This window comes from Antedon mediterranea, chromosome 10 (genome assembly GCF_964355755.1).
Source record: "Antedon mediterranea chromosome 10, ecAntMedi1.1, whole genome shotgun sequence".
In the NCBI taxonomy this organism is placed as follows: Eukaryota; Metazoa; Echinodermata; class Crinoidea; order Comatulida; family Antedonidae; genus Antedon; species Antedon mediterranea.
The window spans coordinates 22,887,455-22,906,825 of NC_092679.1; the positions used below are offsets into that span (position 1 = coordinate 22,887,455).

Sequence of the window (19,371 nt, forward strand, 5' to 3'; positions counted from 1 at the left end):
GACAGTTATAAAGTTTACTGTACATTTGCTATTGGCTGCTACTTGCAATAATTTAATCAATCAAGTTTTACCGTATTATTTTATTAAACCTACAATTTCAATTTCTTAGGTTCTAATATGATCAAACGATTACTATACTCGCATTTCAAATAGATTGTATAAATACGGTCTGAGAAATTGCAATCTTCGACAAAAAGTTTCTAAAAACACGGCTGCCGTATCTGCTAAACCTAGATTGTAGATTTACGGTGTGAGAAATTGCAATCTTCAACAAAAGTTTCTAATAACACGGCTGCCGTATTAATATGTCTAGAATAGGAATGTTCGATACACAGCTTTCTATTATCATAAGAAAATTAGACAGTCCGAATTGTGCCAAATTCGTTGATTTGCTTCTCTCGCTACACTTTGCATTTACAGTATTCAAAGTCATTGGGCTTTTCGAAGTTACTAATAATTGAGGTCTTCCAAGAAATGAAAACGTCTGGGTGTTCTAATAAAAAAATGGCTGGTCATTTTTTTTTAAAACAAAACAGTGGTACGGTATGACCATGCGCTGTTGGACACATTGTTGTGAGAAATGTATTGACATTTTCCACCAAATTCTCTGTACTTTCGATGACGTTACAGGTGTTATATTGTTGGTTGGTCACGTGTGTATATATATCACATTTGACGCCTGTATTATGTTAATAACGTTAGGTTAGGCTTATAGCCCGATACAGACCTCACATATGACCGTGTTTCACAGATTTTAATATAGGATGCTGCCAAATGTGCACATATGTTTGACGAATCGTGAAAATAAACGATGCAAATACAATTGACAAACGACTTCCATGTTTGCGGATGTTTTATTCAATACTTACAATTCCATTCTAACATCAGCATTAACTTGTTTCACATGAAAGGTAATATACATACTCTTTGATCAATTCCAATACACAGCAAACGGCTTATAATATATACAATAATAATAATATAACTATATAATTTACTTTTATACAATTCAATAGTTTATACACACAACATTCTGTATTCTGTAAACACTATCTATAGGCAACACATTGTGTACAACGTGCGGGCATAACAACATCTTTATTTTTTTACGGGGCTAACATTAAAGTTAGGGAATATTATATATAACTCACAGCTACAGTTATCGACAACATTACATAATGTATAGATATGTATGAACCAATTGTTCAAGCAATCGGACCTGAATGCCCACGCAATTAACCTATGCCCACGCGTCAACCCTAGATGTTGACGCAATAACTCCCGCGGTACGTTTAATAATATTCTAGTACCTGTGCTGTGTCTTCATGGATTCACAAGTAAAACTGATTAATAAACATTAGAATATACACAAGGTCGATGACGAACACATCTTGTTATTGCTCAGAACGATTACCTTATATAATGTGATCTGTTTAAAGATGTATTTTCCCCAAAAATATGAAAAATTAAGATTAATTAAATAAGTTAATCACTTCCGTAGAAAAAAACCCCAATGTTTTCACTTATAAAATAACACAATAATTCAATCAAAAAACCATTTTTTGCTTTAAATTACAGTTTTTTTAGGTAAATAAATTTTGTTTCGATCCAAATTTTGGTCAAAGTTATTATGAGACATTAAAATGGCATATTCAACAACAATTTTTTAAAGAAATATTTTTCAGGGCGACAATACATCTTTAAGCCTCAAACATACTAATGATGAATACATTTAAAACATTGATACAGTTTAATTTGACTAATGCACTGCGTTACATATGGTACATCGTTTAAAAAATAATAATATATTCCTAAACTGTATATTAACATCAAGGTTTCGTGGATTGGATTGTTTTATTTAATACTGTTCACATTTTATAACACACATTTACATAAAAAATAGTTGGATTAGGCTATGTATAGAAGTTAAGTTTCTAATCTAAAATCAAGGATGATATTTTATCAAGGTTTTTTTTTTTGTGGAATTATAATTCATCATACCATAGCACACGAATTCATAATGATGATCTATTATCCAATATTCTACATTTATGTTATTAGGTTAATACGCTTGCGTTTGGTTATGGCAATTTTTGTCAAGTCATCGGAACCAATGTGGTCGATTTTTTAGAGTACGTATATAGAGATGGTTTATGTTATCGTATAATATACATGTGCATTTGTAAACTTTTTGGGTGTGCGGTCATTGGAAAGTTGAACAAATTTTCTAGCAAATTTTAAAGATCCTTATTATAAGTATATAAATATCTCAAAAGGAATTTACAGAGATAAAACCTGGGTCCTAAAGGCTGAACAAGGCTCTATTGTATTTCATAACAATAACATAATCTTTTTACAAACATGTTCGGAGAATGTTTGAAACCATAAATATTGTGTTTAGTACATTATGTATCGTAAAAAATACCCCTCTCACGTCTAGCGTAGCAAACTCTGGAGTTTATCACAAATACAAAAACCGTTGGCGGTGTTCCCACGTTGTATGTATACTCCGTTTTTGCTAGGCGATTTTGAAACTATAAACTTCACATTTAATTTTTATATAGGAATTTTTTTATTAATATATTGGAAGCATTACGGATGAATTATGTTTATAAATTAAAGTTATCAATTGCATTCTATTTACTGACTAAATCTAATTTGAATTCGATATTAATTCGTCACTTTGACGGAGGTGATCTTTGTGATAATTTCCAGACATTCAATTTTTTTTTTAAACCTGCGAAAACGCAAAAAGTACGTACGTTAAAATATGAGTGCAAAAAGTTGATACATGTCATCGTATAATCTCTATATTATAATTAAGTATCACATTATATTAATACATAACCGACCATTTTAAGATGTTTTCTGTACTATTATTCTTATTACCATGAATAACAAATGTCAAAAAAAAAACTGTATCTCGTCTAGCGACAATAAACACTTAGCAGTATCGTGTCTGCCGACGGAAACAAGTCTATACCATAGCACATAACTTATTGACTTAACCTAAGACACATAAGTTGCTAGTCTTTCTCGCGTACGCGAAGGAAGAGTATGTCAACTTCAGTCAATGACGGACTGATGTTCTCAATCGAGAACGGCAACCAAACAAGAACAGTAGGTGGACACAAAAGTGTTATATGAACTCTTTTGAAGAAGAGGCTACCGATGTCAGGAGGAGAGCCTACAGTATCCCAATTGAGATGACGGTTGATGCAGTGGCGTAACGCAGAGGCCTGACGCCCCTGGTTTAGGAACCCTCAGAAGAAATCAGCGTTTTAGCCTTTTTCGAAATATTTAAATGTCTTGTTTCCTCTGGGCACTGTTCAGGGCCTCCATAAGATCCAGGGCCTGTTGGTTTAGCCAGTATAGCACTCATAGCCGTTACGCCAATGGGTAGCTATCAGAACATACTGCTTGCCGCTTATATTGCTAGAAAAGATACCGCTCGTGTATTTGGTGGGATTTTGTTGTTGGTAAAAGTTCATTTCTAATTATATCTTAGATGAAAAAAATGATGAAAAGAAGAAAATCCCATTTCAATAAAGAAATCAATTTCAATTGAATTACAGCATCATAAAATGGTACATTACCATGGCATAATATAATTCTATTAGACTATAATTAATTTTAAGACTACTGCACTTTTGTAAAAAAAAAACCTTGAATGGGAATCAACTGTAAACGTTAATGTAATTAGGGGATAAAAACACCAACAAGTTGTTTCCAATTTTTTTAAACAGTAATGGGGAAAAGGGAGGGTATTGAAGTAACTCCTAATAAGTCATTATGGTTGTTGAAGCAGTCTCTTACTTTCTCTTCTCAACTCTTTCTCATTTACTAAACCAAAATAAATGTAGAGTTCACCAAAATGAAACATTTTAGAAAGTTGTAACTCAAATGACCAAACTTCTGTATCGGAGTGCTTCAAAAACATGTAATCTGCTTCTCTAATGTAACTGACTTGTGCTAATTTAATTTTTCAATATGGCAATGTCAAGAAAAAATTGTACCTTACACAAACCTATTTCAAACGCTCAATACAAAACTAACTTATTCAAGGTGACTGCATCTACTTGAATTTTTCAATATGACAAAGAAGAAATATAAAAATAAATATAAAGAAGAAGACTTGCTAATCTGAGGTCACTTATTACTAATTACCTAATGATTTTACTAACATTTATAGATGGGTTAAAAGAAAACAACAGCTGCATAAAAAAAAAAAAAATTATTCAATTGAAAAGACAAACACAAATGTATAAAGCTAAAAATAACATTGGACAGAAAATGCAATTTACAAAAATATTACCAGAATTATTGATAACTCTAAAGGAATAACAATTATATTATATACATTTTTTAAAGACTAGCATACATACAGATACTGTATGTAATTGCACAGCTGTGGCTACCTGTACAATAATGTAGCATTTCTGAATTTTAGTCCATTGCACACATCTATGTGAAAGATTCAGTTTTTAAAAACTTTGGACGTATTAATTTTAATAAATTGGATTTTTTAACAAAATAAAAGGATTGACAACAAAATTTGTCACTGTGCGGACAGGCATTAAGTACATCCCATAACAAACAACGAAATCTCACCTCAACCCATCATGTTTCTATCCAGATCCAACTGGACGCACATCAATGCACAGGCTTAGCACCTGGCTTCAGGATTGTGAGATTTTGTTGCAATTGAATTAGCAATAACTATTATGTAAACTTTATCAAATGAATTGTGCCGTTTATCAACGTATTCAAATTGCGCTACCTTATGGGAGCATGGGAGTCGCAATTAATGAGTGTGTTCAAACGGCACAAACATTTTTATTTTACCAATGTTAATTCCACATGTACACAACGGTTACATCAAAATACCTACAGTACTGTATACACCATGAATACCACAAGAGTATCACAGGCGTACCACAAACAAGCAGCATTTTCCTCTGGTAGTAACATACTTGATCATTACAGTATTACCGTTACTTTAAATCTACTTTAGCCAACTTCAACTGTCATTAACAAGATCTCTGAGAGCTTTCTGTTGTCTTGGCGGCAAACTTGTGGAGTGTTGGAACAAGCTATCCCCCATTAGTGAGTACAGAGTCTTAGCTAAGGTGTTGGTCGCTTCTCGGATATTACCTGTGCCACCGTGAACAGCGCCTGAACCAGACATGTTGCTGAGCAAATGTCCGAGAATGGGCACGATGAAGCGGATGACAGGCTGCTGTTTCCTAGGCCACACCATAGAGCTCAAATCTACAAGATAAAAATATGTAATTTATTATGAGTAGGGTTGACTCAGTTTAAACTCTTCTACTGTAGATAAGTTTAACCTAGTTTTAACCGTAGCAAAACAGAAATTAAAACAATTTGATGTAAAGAACCGTGACTTAAAGCTTGTAGATACATTATATAAAAGTTCAGGGTTTTAACTTTTATAGCATGTCATCGCGACCTAACTTGGAAGTCATGGTGGCTGTGGTACTCAATAACTTATTTATGCATTCAAAAACTCTTACTGTATACTTTTAAATTAATTAGAACATCTTCAATAACTTGCTACATGATTAAAATTAATTCATCTTTAATATTAGGTAGTATTAGTATATATTGTTTGGTGTTTGTCTTTGTAAATTTCATTTTTATTATTAGTACAGTAGAGCCTCTATTAAGGGGACACTTTTTTGACCAAAAAAGGGCATACTGTATGACCCCTTAATAGCGGTTTCCATAATGACAAAATCAATATTTTCCCTTTGTTGGATTCACTGGAAATGGTCTATGAATAGAGATGTCCCAACGGAGGGAATCTACTGTATCAGATATTGTGTAAATCTTAGTAAAATCTCCGGTACAAAATAACTCTTTAGATAATTTTAGGTCAATCTCATGGGAAAAATTCCCTTTAAATGGGTGTTCCCTGTATAGAGATAGGTGTCCCCAGTATAGAGATAGGTGTCCCCTGAATAGAGGTCCTCCAACCAAGGAGATCTACTGTATATGTATTGTACAGAGCTTGTGTAAATCTTAGTAAAATCTCCAGTACCAACTAACTCTTTAGATAAGTTTAGGTCAATCTCATGGGAAAAATTCCCTTTAAAAGGGTGTTCCCTGTATAGAGATAGGTGTCCCCAGTATAGAGATAGGTGTCCCCAGTATAGAGATTAGGTGTCCCCAGTATAGAGATAGGTGTCCCCAGTATAGAGATAGGTGTCCCCAGTATAGAGATTAGGTGTCCCCAGTATAGAGATTAGGTGTCCCCAGTATAGAGATAGGTGTCCCCAGTATAGAGATAGGTGTCCCCAGTATAGAGATTAGGTGTCCCCAGTATAGAGATTAGGTGTCCCCAGTATAGAGATTAGGTGTCCCCAGTATAGAGATAGGTGTCCCCAGTATAGAGATAAGTGTCCCCAGTATAGAGATTAGGTGTCCCCAGTATAGAGATTAGGTGTCTCCAGTATAGAGATTAGGTGTCCCCAGTATAGAGATAGGTGTCCCCAGTAAAGAGATAGGTGTCCCCAGTATAGAGATAGGTGTCCCCAGTATAGAGATAGGTGTTCCCAGTATAGAGATAGGTGTCCCCAGTATAGAGATAGGTGTCCCCTGAATAGAGGTCCTCCAACCAAGGAGATCTACAGTATATGTATTGTACAGAGCTTGTGTAAATCTTAGTAAATCTTCAATCCCACTCTTATGATCATCCACAGTCACACAACAATTGCTTTTGTAAAATAAATCTGAGACTGGACAATTTGAAAAAACAAACTGTTATACGCTACTTAAAATATTAGGTGATATACTTAAAATATTAGGTGATATACCTTAAAAAACAAGTCTACTTTTAAAACAAACACATAATGAGTAAGATTATAGTGTTGTATTCCCATATGATGTAGTGTACATTTTTTTCTATTTGTCAGACGGTATCAATGTCGGCTTCTGTACACAATACGTCTTCGTATTCCCTTTACAAACTCACGTCTCTCAACCTTCGCATAATTCATTAAAGCGTAATATCGCTATTTTGCCAGACAAGTTATTCATTGAGAACTCAACAACAACGTATCAGCATATTTCAATCATAGTAACGAACTCTTACTTAGTGTGTATTCGCATTAGCACACAAGATATCACATATCATATGATCAATTTGCTGTATACAGAATCAACATACACTTAGCGTTCGTCCACACACACAAACGTGAAACACAATAACAATAAGCCAACCATGATGGAAACCTAACTATTCGTTAAAACCGATAATAAACATTCAGATTTCATACTAAATGACACATTCTTTTACGACGACGATCACCCATGTGTTTAATATTCGTACACTACGGTCAATCGCGCAGTTGTAAATGCGTTAAATATTTATAGTTGTAGAAGTAGTATTTGAAAAGCTTTGTCAATTCAGCTGCTGCCTTTTCATGATTCATGCTATAAAGTAAAGCTACAATTAACTATGTGAACAGTAAAATAATCTTCAATTACAACATACACTCTTTTACAACAAGGATTTGCAATGACATATCGAAAGCTATCTATCATGTTTCATGTTTGAATTAACAACATCAGCAAGAATATTATCCTTACTATAGTTGGACCTCTAATTAATGACCACATTACAATCAGGTGGTATACAGTAGAACCTCTAATAAAAGGACACTTTTAAAAGTAGATAATCTGCAATGCAACATACATTCTTTTACAATAAGAATTTGCAATGACATATCAAGAGCTATCCATCATGTTTCATGTTTGAATTTACCAACATCATCAAGAATTTCTAACCTGCTCTAATTACTGACCACATTACAGCCATTCATTACTACAGTTAAACCTCTAATTATTGATCACATTAAAATGAGTTAAAGATTACATTAAACCCTCTATTAGGGGAAACTTTCAGGATCTAACAAAGTAACCACTCAATAGAGGTGTTGCTCAAATATGGGTTGGCTGTAGTGTTGTTGAAAAAAATTGCCCAACAGAATTTCTGAGATGTCGTTCAAAGGTTTAAGATTTTGCAAGAAAAATACTGTACTATATCAATTCTAATATATATTTATGCTATGAATTAAAGAATAATAGTTTAAAAAATAGTTATTTCTGTTTTTCTATATTGGTTTAATTATCTTTAATAAAATGAAAAGTGGGGGATGGATTGGCGGAGGGAACTTTTTAAGTCTCTGAGCAGCCAGTCAGATTAACTGGCTGGTCATTGTTACTGGAAGAAGTGCTTTTTGTAACTTCCATGACTATACGGTTATTTTTGTGCTCCGGAAGAATGACTTCGCTGGTTTTACCAAGCCGGAAAGTCTAATGAAAGGTAAGTCGGTGAGTATACAGTAGATAGTGCATTTCATTATATTCCCTGTTTTTATCAAGTTCTTATCAATATCTTTATAGATATCCTAAACTGTATTACGATGTCAACATGTTATACATAAGGTAAATTGATGAGACTTATCCCTCTTCTGCAGCGAGCACACTAATGAAATCCACATGACATCAATCATGTCTAGCATACTGTATGTACCAATAACTTAGCAGAATTATCATTTTTCAAGGTAACATTTATAAAATATATATTTGGTATTGAGGTTTTCAGAAAATGACTGTGTTACCATATATTTCATTCACACTCACAGGCAACATTCCATACATATGCCAAAACTTAGCAGAATTATCATTTTTTAAGATATACATAATTTGTATTAATTTATATTTTGGTATTTGGGTTTTCAGAAAATGATTGCATACATTTCATTCACAAGCAACATTTACATTCCATACACGTTCCAAAAACTCAGAATTATCATTTTTTAAGGCCAATTTTTACAAAATATATATTTGGTATTTAGGTTATAATTAAATATCTGTGTTACCAAACACAGCTCATATTCATAAACAACATTCACATTCCATTGCATTGCACTCAATATCGGCCAACATATGGAATATTCCACAGGGAAGGAATGGATGTGTTTAATTCCAATAATTTCTCCGCTGACTGGGATAATCAGGTGAACTACCTAGGGGTTTTATACCCTAATGTTGTCAGCAATAGAACACTATAATTATACCGTCAACATGTCTGGAGTATTTACAGTGATTGTCCCAATGCCACAGCAATGTTATTAATACTCTCTAGAGATATTTATTCAGAAATACAATTATCTTTTCTACACTATGAATGATACTCTATATTGGATTTGTCTATAATAATTTGTTTATTATTAATGTTGTGTGCTATATAATACAAAAAAAATGGCTTTCTGTACTGCAAATAAAAGTTATGGAAACTTTGTAAAAGAAAAAGTTTTTTTCCAAATGTGGTTTGGTTTAGTTCTTCTATTATTTAATATAGACAATAATAACTAAATATTAACATGTTGCCTAGAATTTAGACATTTATTAGACAAGTTCTGACATATAGAACATTGTGACTTATTTATCATGATCTATCATCATACTAAATTCAGCTTGATAGAGAGAAACCGTATCATATGATCTATGCTAATGAGATGTTTTAATGCATAAAGCTGGGCCAATAGGGTTACACGCAAAATCAATCAAATGCTGATTGGTTGATTCTATCTCATTAATTAATTAATTAATCACGTTAAACTAGGTTAACCAAGTTTCTGCAGCGTGCTTCACTAGATCACGTTAGGGTAGGCTGATCATGTTTGATAATTTTACGTTCACATGATCAGTGGAATCATCACCACCAGTGAATGTGAACCTACCTATTGAGTTTTGTATCAAAAAAATTGTGTACTTCTAATGCAATTAGATATGCTAAGTATAGAAACGCTCTTTATTGGCTGCCATTCTTCAAACATTAAAAAAACGAGTCTAACAATTTGATTATTTTTCAATATTACTCCTCCTGCTCATTTCTATATAATTATCTTCTCTTACAGCTTCTTAGAATGACCCTTAATTTTGTGTACTGTACGTTTTTTTATGAAAGCCAATGAGTTGTAGATAGGAATATTTTGTAATTGCCAAGAAAACATAACTGAAATTTTATTCCACTAGGATCTAATTCTAATCAAAATATTTCCCCTTCAACGAACTATACTCCCCAACGGAATCATAAAAAAAGTAACAAATATCAATCTATCATCACCAAGCTACTAACGTCCTGCGCTCTTACATCAATTCACATTAATTCGGTAAGTCATTGAAATGTAAAAAAATCAATGACCGCTCAACACACCACACGACTAACAAGTCTACACAGAAAATCAACCAATAAACCAATCATCTCAAAGTTACGCAAAAAAAAATAAAACTTGTCGGAATGAATTTTTTAAAAGTCAATTTCATCAGGCAAATTTACAAAAAAAAAATGGTTACTTTGCCGAGTATTTTCAATTTCTACTTATCTTAATGCTTGGTTTCATTCAACTCAAATTCCTCTCATCAAGGTTTTCAATTCAAAGAAAGCTTTTGGGAATTATCAAAGTGATGCCTGGACCTTTTAATCATTCTTGGTTACAGATCTTGAAAGCATTGCAAAAAAATGATGCTGATTAGGCAGGTTTTTTAACGGAATGAAAAATAGTAATTTTGGCATGTTTTTAAGAAAGAACTAGGTCAAATAAGAGAGACGTATGTAAATTACAAGTTTTGGCTTTTTAGACTTTAAAATTTAGAAACAAAATTGCAAGTTTTTCTACTTTCTATTCAATGACTTGGTAATATAAATTGTATATATTTTGTATTTTAAAAGTGAACCATTAATATCAGATCCATTCTATGTCTACTGGTTATTTTCTCTATCAAAGATAAATATAGTATTCTTGCTAGGGCGCTACATATCACACGACTGCTCAAATAATCCATCGCTTGTGATTGGTCAAATTAATTTGCGATATATTACGTCTTGCGTTGCGCCCTAGTGGGAATCAAGCTTTAGAGGATTGCTTAACACTGTCTGTGTGAAAACAGCTTTAAAAATAAAATAATTTTTAATACCATGCATGCTGTATTGTTCAAAGGCTTCAGAGTGTGGAAGAAAAATATGTGTTTTGTTTATTTAATGAATTGCCCATTTATGTATATTTGTTATGTTTTAAGTGCCATGTAAAACAATCTAATTCATTAATTGGTAAAAGCTAAAATAAATCACAAAATGTAAAATACAAAAATTTGAAACAATAATAATAAAAAGAGGCCATAACAAATTAAGGTATAAAAGCATTTATTACAATATTATATAAATTTTGATTAAAAGGCCTTCAAGGAGAAACTCTGAGAAGCTTTCTACATTAAATACTTTTAGCAAACTTTGCACGTAGACAAACCTATTTATTTAATCAACGAGGGAAAAATCAAACAAATTGCACAGAATCTAAAATTTTGTGCAAAAAAGAGAAACAAATTTATAGAAAGACAACTGTTTTTGTTATAAAGGTTTTATGGTAATGTACAGTACCTATAGAGGAAATGGCAAACAGACGTCTCTGATTGTAATGGGTAGAATCTTAATAACTGTTGGGGCTGCTAATTTTCCTATGGTAAATGTACACAGAGAAAATGGGGTGTTCTCAATGTTTTTATATTGAAAGATTTGTTATAATTATTGTCTTACTAGCTCCAAAGAAAGAATATAGTGTTCTTGAAAGTTTAGTATTATTCTATTCGTTTACTTTCTTCATTTAAAAAAAATGTTGTATTTATTTATTTGTGTATGTTTGTTCAGATGAAGCCATCCCTACTAAATACTTTACGCATGAAATGAACAAAGGGTAATATCTATTTTATTTATTTTAGCCTCCCCCTTCTATATTAAGGGTTTAGCCTCCTCCCCCCATAACCACCCCCCCCCCCCCTTCTTCTATATTAAGGGTACTACTGGGTTATAAAGTTGTCTCCTTAAAAAAACGGCCAACCCTATTCAGGCGACACCCATATAAAAGGAAACCTTTGACACATACATATAGGATTATTCATGTTCAAAGTTTAAAAAATGCGTTGCTGACTGTCCAAGAAAATCATATTTCAATTTGTCTTACTTTACATTACAATCACTTAAATTAAGTAACTGCTTTAAAACAAGCGGTAAGTGATTTTCTAATGAATTCAAAACTATATAACAGAAGTGAATTTGTTTGATTTGATAACGTGTCCACATTAACAGCTTTTAGAACGTCTTCAAAAACGTAATTAAGTTAGAACCACACTTCTCAATTTGAAATTTATTGAATTCTAATTGATTATAATTAAACATGAAAATCTTCTCCTTGTCAATTAACAGAGACGTGTATACATAGTTAAAATTTTAACTACTAGCCATGATGGAGCCTTTGTAATACTGCTATTGAGAGAGACGGATAGATTTATTAAGGATTCTATACTACGGGTTTGAGATTTAATTTACCCTTTACTCAGACTGACCAAGTGGCCATTTTCACCAATGTAGAGAAATATTACAAACAAATCTCTTTTCTAAATGGATACCTTTTAGGAAAATATTAAAATATTTATTAATTTTAAACAATCACAGCACTGAAAAAAATTAGTGTCACCTTAATAAAGTGTTTCCTTAATATTTTTTTCATGAGAAAGTGTCCTTTTAATAAAAGGTGCATTTTAATAAGGTTTGGCCGGTAGAGTTAAAACATTGAACTCTGTTGGTTACACAGACCAATTTGAGCCTGAATAGGGTCTCTCGAAGGAAGGGATACTGCAGTATATTTTTCTAAAGCTCTGTCTACACTATCAAACTAGTTTGACAAAAAGTGTGATGTGACCAAGTATGGTAGTGATATGCCTAAATATGGTGGTGATACTAGCCTTTATATGGTGTCTTGTGTGGGCTCTACTGCAGTATAGACAAAAGTTTTTAAACAAAGCCAGTATTAAAGTAAAACAATATAAAAGAAAAAAATAGAAAAAATAGTTATACAGATAAAGTGGTCATTCAAAAAGGGAACCTTATGAGAATTGGTCAGAAGCAAACATCAATTTGTCATCTATTACTTTTCTAATTGGAAATCTAAAATAGCTATAAATACTACATAGAAAGCGTTGTAAAATGCTTCTTGCATTTTGAATGTCAGCAATGTTTTTCTGAAGCGTCTTAAAACGAACCGCTCTCCCTATAGTCTCCTAATGTTGAACCGGTAGCTTACGTTCATTTAAATTAAACAGTTGAGTTAAAAAATAAAACAAGAGAACTCTACAATGTCCGCGGTTGTAGTTATACAGTACATACAGTACTAGGCATATAGTTTGTATGTTAAATACAAGAGCTTAAAATCATAAATTTAACAGACTACTTGAATAAAATATAAAAAAAAGAATTTTACAATATCTGCCTTTGTAACTATTTTTAGGCCTACAGTACCAGTTGAAAGTTAAATAAAACAACAGCTTTAATCATCTTAATTTGGAAATTTAAAATAAAATATAATACCCCTTTTACACCGCCGAGCTTATAACAAAACCGTGTCGTGTCCGGATAAATTTCCTTTTCACACCTGATTCATAACACGGGAATGACACGGGTTGCGTGTATTTACACTGCAAAATACCAACCCGTGTAAATGTTCTATATCAATCTAAATATCGCCCTCTCACGCATGAAGAGACACCAGAGTAACGGTCTGCTCATTATACCTCCCACAATTTTGTTTTATGGCAATACACACACAAATTAAGTCTACTCGGGAAGAATAATATCTTGAAATAAAAATGAATAATAAATAACCATACGTTTTATTTATTAAATAAGCAAAGAAACAAAATCAATCTTATCTTAATTCTATGTAAATTAAATACTATAGTGAGCGAGGATAGTAAACAAACGGGTAAAGAAACGCTGAGCGTTTTACACCGCAAACACGGGTCGATCCCGGGTGCGTCCCAGGTTGACTTGACGCTGAATACATTCTGTATCACTTACCCGGGTGGTTCAGCGACCCAGGGTAACTTTTTACGTCGTTTACACTGGCCTACATTTCCGCATTTTTGCATCCCGGGTACGACTAGGGTTATACAATTCCGGATCAACTCCGCATTTTTACTGGCGGTGTAAAAGGGGTATAAAACAAAAGAAATATACGATTTCTTTTGTTTTATACCCCTTGGCCAATAATTTGGAAAGTTAGATGACCTTGTAAAGCAACATAGCAGTGGTCTAGTACTAGTAGTTAAGATACTATGTAAAAGACATTTTCAGTTTTTTAATTTTTTTCAAAATAGAATTATACATTGCTATGTTTTAATTTAAAAACAGATTGCCTCAGGAGTGATTATTAAAAAAAAATGTCAAATTGTCAGACAATGGGTATTTGGTCAAATCTAACCATTTATCTAAATTCATCATTATTTATTACGGAAGTGAAAAATGTTATTAAAACTACAAAATGTCCTATTCAAAGTCTGATTTTATCTTCATTGTTCATTGATGGAAAATATTTGATTGTATGCAAATGACACTCTGTTAGAAAATCAAATATTGAAGCAAAAAAAAAAAATCCATTATAAAGTATTATGCGCAAGTTTATGTATGTCAAAGCCTTTTATACAAATATATCCACATCATTAGCTTTTAGAAATCGAGATTGAAGTTTACATTACATATGAAACCGCCCGAGGTTTTAAAACCAACGACCAATTGAATTTAAAAGAGTTTTTCGGAATATGAAATGCATAATGTTGCAATGAAAGATGCTTTAAATCATAACCTTGGCCTATAAATCATAATAAAAATATGTACATAAGATTCATAGTTTATTTATTCCAATATTTCATACAAATGTAGGTTTTTAACTACTGTAAAACCTCGAAAAAAAGCCCATGGAATGAGATTACTTTTGCAAACCACAGAGGGGGGCTTCTTTTAGAAATGGGCTTATTTTTTAGGTTTTTACAAAATACTAATATCTTAGGAGGAAATTCTAGTTTACACACTGTAAATACCAGGAACCAAAATATTACACATTGTAAACTGATTTTAACTGGTACCTGTTGACTGGAAAGTTGTCAATACCAGTTTAAACCAGTTAAAACAAGAACAAAATTAAAATCATTTTTAAATAGTTTTTGGTTGTATATTTTGACCCGTTAAAGTTGTATCATTGATGGCAGAAAAGAGCATACAGCGTTGGGGACAGAAACCATAGCCATGAAATCGGTATAGGTTCAAGGTTATCCTTAACCACAGATAAATAAGTCTTCTCAAATACAGACTAAAAACATATCACCCAGTAAATTTTTACAGCGGTGTACTGATCCATCTAAGCCCCTTTCAATCAGTGGTACAATAGGTACTAAACTGCCATGGTCTCTGGAAGACCTAACCTAAATTTCCTCAGGTGAGGATGAATAAAACGAACAACTTACCACTAAGTTTTTTGATCATAGGTGGTTTGACACGAGTATTGCCGTACTCAGTTGCATTACAAAATGGTTGAACTAACACAGGTGGATCTAAGTAAAACAATTAAAGTTTAATAATGATTAAACATTCACATTTAAATCAAACACCTATAACCCAAGTAATCCAAGTCTTTGTCTTTATGCCTCAAGAAAAATTGGAAATTATTCCATCGCAAGCTATAAAGACAAGTAGGATCACTGTTCCATGTGGTTGCCCTTTATTTACATAATAAGATGTCCCTTTAATAGTGTTCTACTGTATACTGGAGACCACACAATGCATTGGTAACTTCTTCATTATATAATGCATGCAATTTAAATTAAACACAATGTATATTTTTTGTGTTTTCCCTGATTGTGTATGTCTGTTTTTAGTCGTGTGGACGCGACTCTATAGTTCACTATGTCGGTCGGTCGGTCGGTCTGTCGGTCGGTCCGGTATCACTATGCGTTTTAGCACGCGACTTATGGCTGTTGGCCTTGTTAATGATAGCTTTTACATATTTATATCGACATGTATAATTGTTAAACTTCAATTTGTTAAATCATGTTGAAATAAAGAATATGATATGAGATGTAGTAGATATAGTATAATAGTACTAACCCATATACTTCATAAGTAGATCTAAGATTTCTGAGCTGGTTTTTGCTATGCTGCTATTCTTGGATGCTAAGTTACTTGCCAACGCTGGGGCTACTCTTTGGATCACTGCCGGAAGATATTCAGCCAGTCTGGGAACGATCTCCTCCATCGTCTGGAGAGCTTGGACGTTCACTTTACTATTGGGGTCTTGTAAACGAAGTACAAAGGCATCAAATACCTAAAAAAAAAAAAAAAATCATTAAAGACCATTAAAAGGCAGTTTTGAGATCGTGTTATCTGCTATTGAATAATAATTTTGTATTTATCTACCAGTTTTAGCATCTTTTAATCACCAACCACAGTGCAGTAGCCACAAGAAAAAAAGTGGGGTTTGTAAGATGATAAAATTTACCCTGATATAAAGGCACATTAGGGTGAGTGGTCCATTATATTTGTACTTGGATATAAAAATGGTGGTGTGGAAGACACTGTGGAGCCTGTATGATAATTACCTTCACAATATTGGACGTGATAATATCAGGATTTTCAACGCATAAGTCCTGCAACGTCTGAATTCCTTTCAGTCGGACCATCCACTCCGTAGATGACAAGTTTTTATGTAACATCTTTATACTTTCAGCATATTGCTCCTCGACCTTTCCTGACCTCCGGCCCTTCTTGACAGAGGATGACGGAGGTGTGGTTTGAACGTCTGATGAAGCGGAAGAGACCTTTTCTCGACTGTTTGAACTTGAGTTTAAGCGGCTGTTTGATACGCCCCTCTTGGCTCGCGCTGACGGAGTGTCTGACGGTTTATCTCCCATACCCTATAGAAAAAAAAAATTAACACAATATTTTATATACCAAAATATCACTTTAATGGTTGCTACAAAGTTTGGTTTGTTTATATCAATATGCATCAGAACTAAGAAAAAGAACAATAAATGTTTGTAGTATATTTTTAAGTATTTTGAAATGTACAAAATATATGGTACACACACCAGCATTGGCCAAAACACTGACTATGACAACTATTAATCATCTGACCTCACAATAAACCAATTTCAGCGATAAAATTTTAACATACTACCTTGAGAGGAGGACACATGGAACATTGGATGAGTTTAAATATTCTTTATGTACAATAATTCAAAAAACTTATAAAAAAAATTATAATTGTTTCCAACTTCACAATAAAGATAGTATGATGCAAAAAACAAAGTAATCCTAACTATTGCCAAAATGTATGTCAGAGAGGTATTCCTAATACGACAACAGTTACACAATATGGAACGCAGCCAAGTTAATTATTTCGCTAAGCCTTGCTAAAAATTTAAATTACCCCAGACACCATGCTACTAATCACGCTTTAATTTTATCAACCTCTTTATTATTATTACAATGTTTATAATGGAACCTGTAATGATGTTTGGATTATAATAATGTTCCTGTCGGCTTAACGCGAGAGAAAGAATTGGTTAGAAGAATATTAATACTTCACCAAGACTAAACATTCTATGCGCTTAACCTAATATATAGAAGCATAGGAGTCTACGGGGAGTAGTATTATTTTAGCTGTTCTTTTTCTTTTAAGCTAGGAGATGTATGCGGAGTAGAAAGAGTTGAAAAAACAAGGCCAATACAGTTAGAACGTTTGAGAAGTTTAAATGTCAAATTGTTTTGAACAACATAAAAAGTATATCAAATAAAGCCACAAGAAACAAGATTTCTAGAACCAACTTTCTAAAATAACTTCCTGAATGATAAACATTTCAACTACTAGCTAACATGAACGTAAATAAAGCCTTTATTAAAAGGTCTTCTTTAACCGGAATCTGGCGAAACTTAGGAACACAACAGAGCTGTACAACATGTTCCAACACACCAGAAGTGCAAAAAGTTTTTCATATTCATGTTAATGTTTTATCAAACAAAACTTAATGCCATAAGTAAATGTACTTTTTGTTGTTCATATTATAAGTTTAATTTTGTTTATGATAAAATGTTCTTATTTATTTTATAAGTTTAATTTCTTCATTTTATATTTAACTTGTACATTTTATATAAGTCTGATTTATTAAATTTTGTCAAGTTATTAATAATCACTCTGTACAGCCTCGATGGCCAAACATTTTTTGAGCGCTCAATCATGTTAGGTGTTTAAGGTTTTTGGTTCTGACCCCAAATAAATGTTACATTTTTGTTTTAGTAGAAAAGTTATGTTTGCGGTACAACATATGATTCTAAAAGGAATACATTATGGTTTGGATTGTCTCAACGTTTTAGTTATATGCTACAACCATTTTCTTGAGACATTGTGTACTGTAATTTAACATCACAGTACACAACTAAAGTGTATACCTGAACGTAACTCACTTTAGTCCTAATGTTTTCCAAGATGTCTCGTAAAGACGTAAGATCCTTTGCATTCACATGTTTCTTAAGTAGCCTATCAAAATCCTCATGGTGTATCAGAGCATGAAATATTTTACGACCATAGTACCTAGAAAAACAAAATGAAGATGATAAACAAAAACCATAAAATAGTACATTTTCGGCTAATGTAAAACAGTCTTAATGTCAAGTAATGTACCCCACTGCTGCTTGGGAGAAACGATCAAAGATAAAATTATAAAGCGCTTAAGGTTGTGAAACCTCTGTACATATATTATTATACCAGAGGAAGGTTTGGATAAAACATTTATGGAACAGTACTCTCATAATGCAGCCAGTAACCAGCACAAGTTGTGTCTTGACCTTATAAGGTATCCATTTGTACACCAGGGTGGAGAGAGGCAAATGTAAGTGCCTTGCCAAAGGATACAAGCAATGTGACGAGCGTTGGATTCATCCAATTTCCAAAGCACTGTGAGTTTATTATTTTAATCCTGCTTTTATAACTTTTATTTTATATACTTATACTGTTCATGCTGTGTTCATACATTAACATTTTTTCCGAGTGTAATTATAGCCTCATGAATGATTCACCATATAGAGGGTCCATGTTATATGATGCATCAATTGGCCAATCAGATATGCCAGTTGAAGACACGCCCCTACTCAGTCAGTCATTCTTTACAATTATTGTATGCTAAAATTGAAGACATTATTTTATTGACATTACCAATAAGTTAACATTAAGTTGTATCACTGAATACACTTTAACCTTGAATACGACCTTTGACATTACCTAGTTTCTTGTGATGCATCTAGCGTAAATTTAGCAGCTGCCACCAGGACTGCATCAGTCACATCTTTTATACCGCTCAGTATACGTCCGGGACCCATTCTATCAACAATTCTACCAACATTTAATGCGGTAGATTTTGTGACATTTCCGTTTCGGCTACTGTATATCGGAAAACAAAGTT

The 19,371-nt window shown here is 32.9% G+C and overlaps 1 protein-coding gene across 1 annotated transcript in view; it reads right to left on the bottom strand.

Moving 5' to 3' along the window:
* Positions 1-852: 852 nt before the first annotated feature.
* LOC140061189 (TOG array regulator of axonemal microtubules protein 1-like) overlaps positions 853-19,371 on the bottom strand; it is a 45,414-nt gene continuing 26,895 nt past the window's right edge. Inside the window, exons 15-20 of the mRNA XM_072107680.1 lie at positions 19,191-19,349; positions 18,377-18,503; positions 16,513-16,827; positions 16,022-16,238; positions 15,382-15,468; positions 853-5,271 (exon numbers count right to left, since the gene is read on the bottom strand). Of these exons, the coding sequence (XP_071963781.1) occupies positions 5,021-5,271; positions 15,382-15,468; positions 16,022-16,238; positions 16,513-16,827; positions 18,377-18,503; positions 19,191-19,349 (1,156 nt within the window). The 3' untranslated portion in view covers positions 853-5,020. The remainder of the gene's footprint in view (positions 5,272-15,381; positions 15,469-16,021; positions 16,239-16,512; positions 16,828-18,376; positions 18,504-19,190; positions 19,350-19,371) is intronic.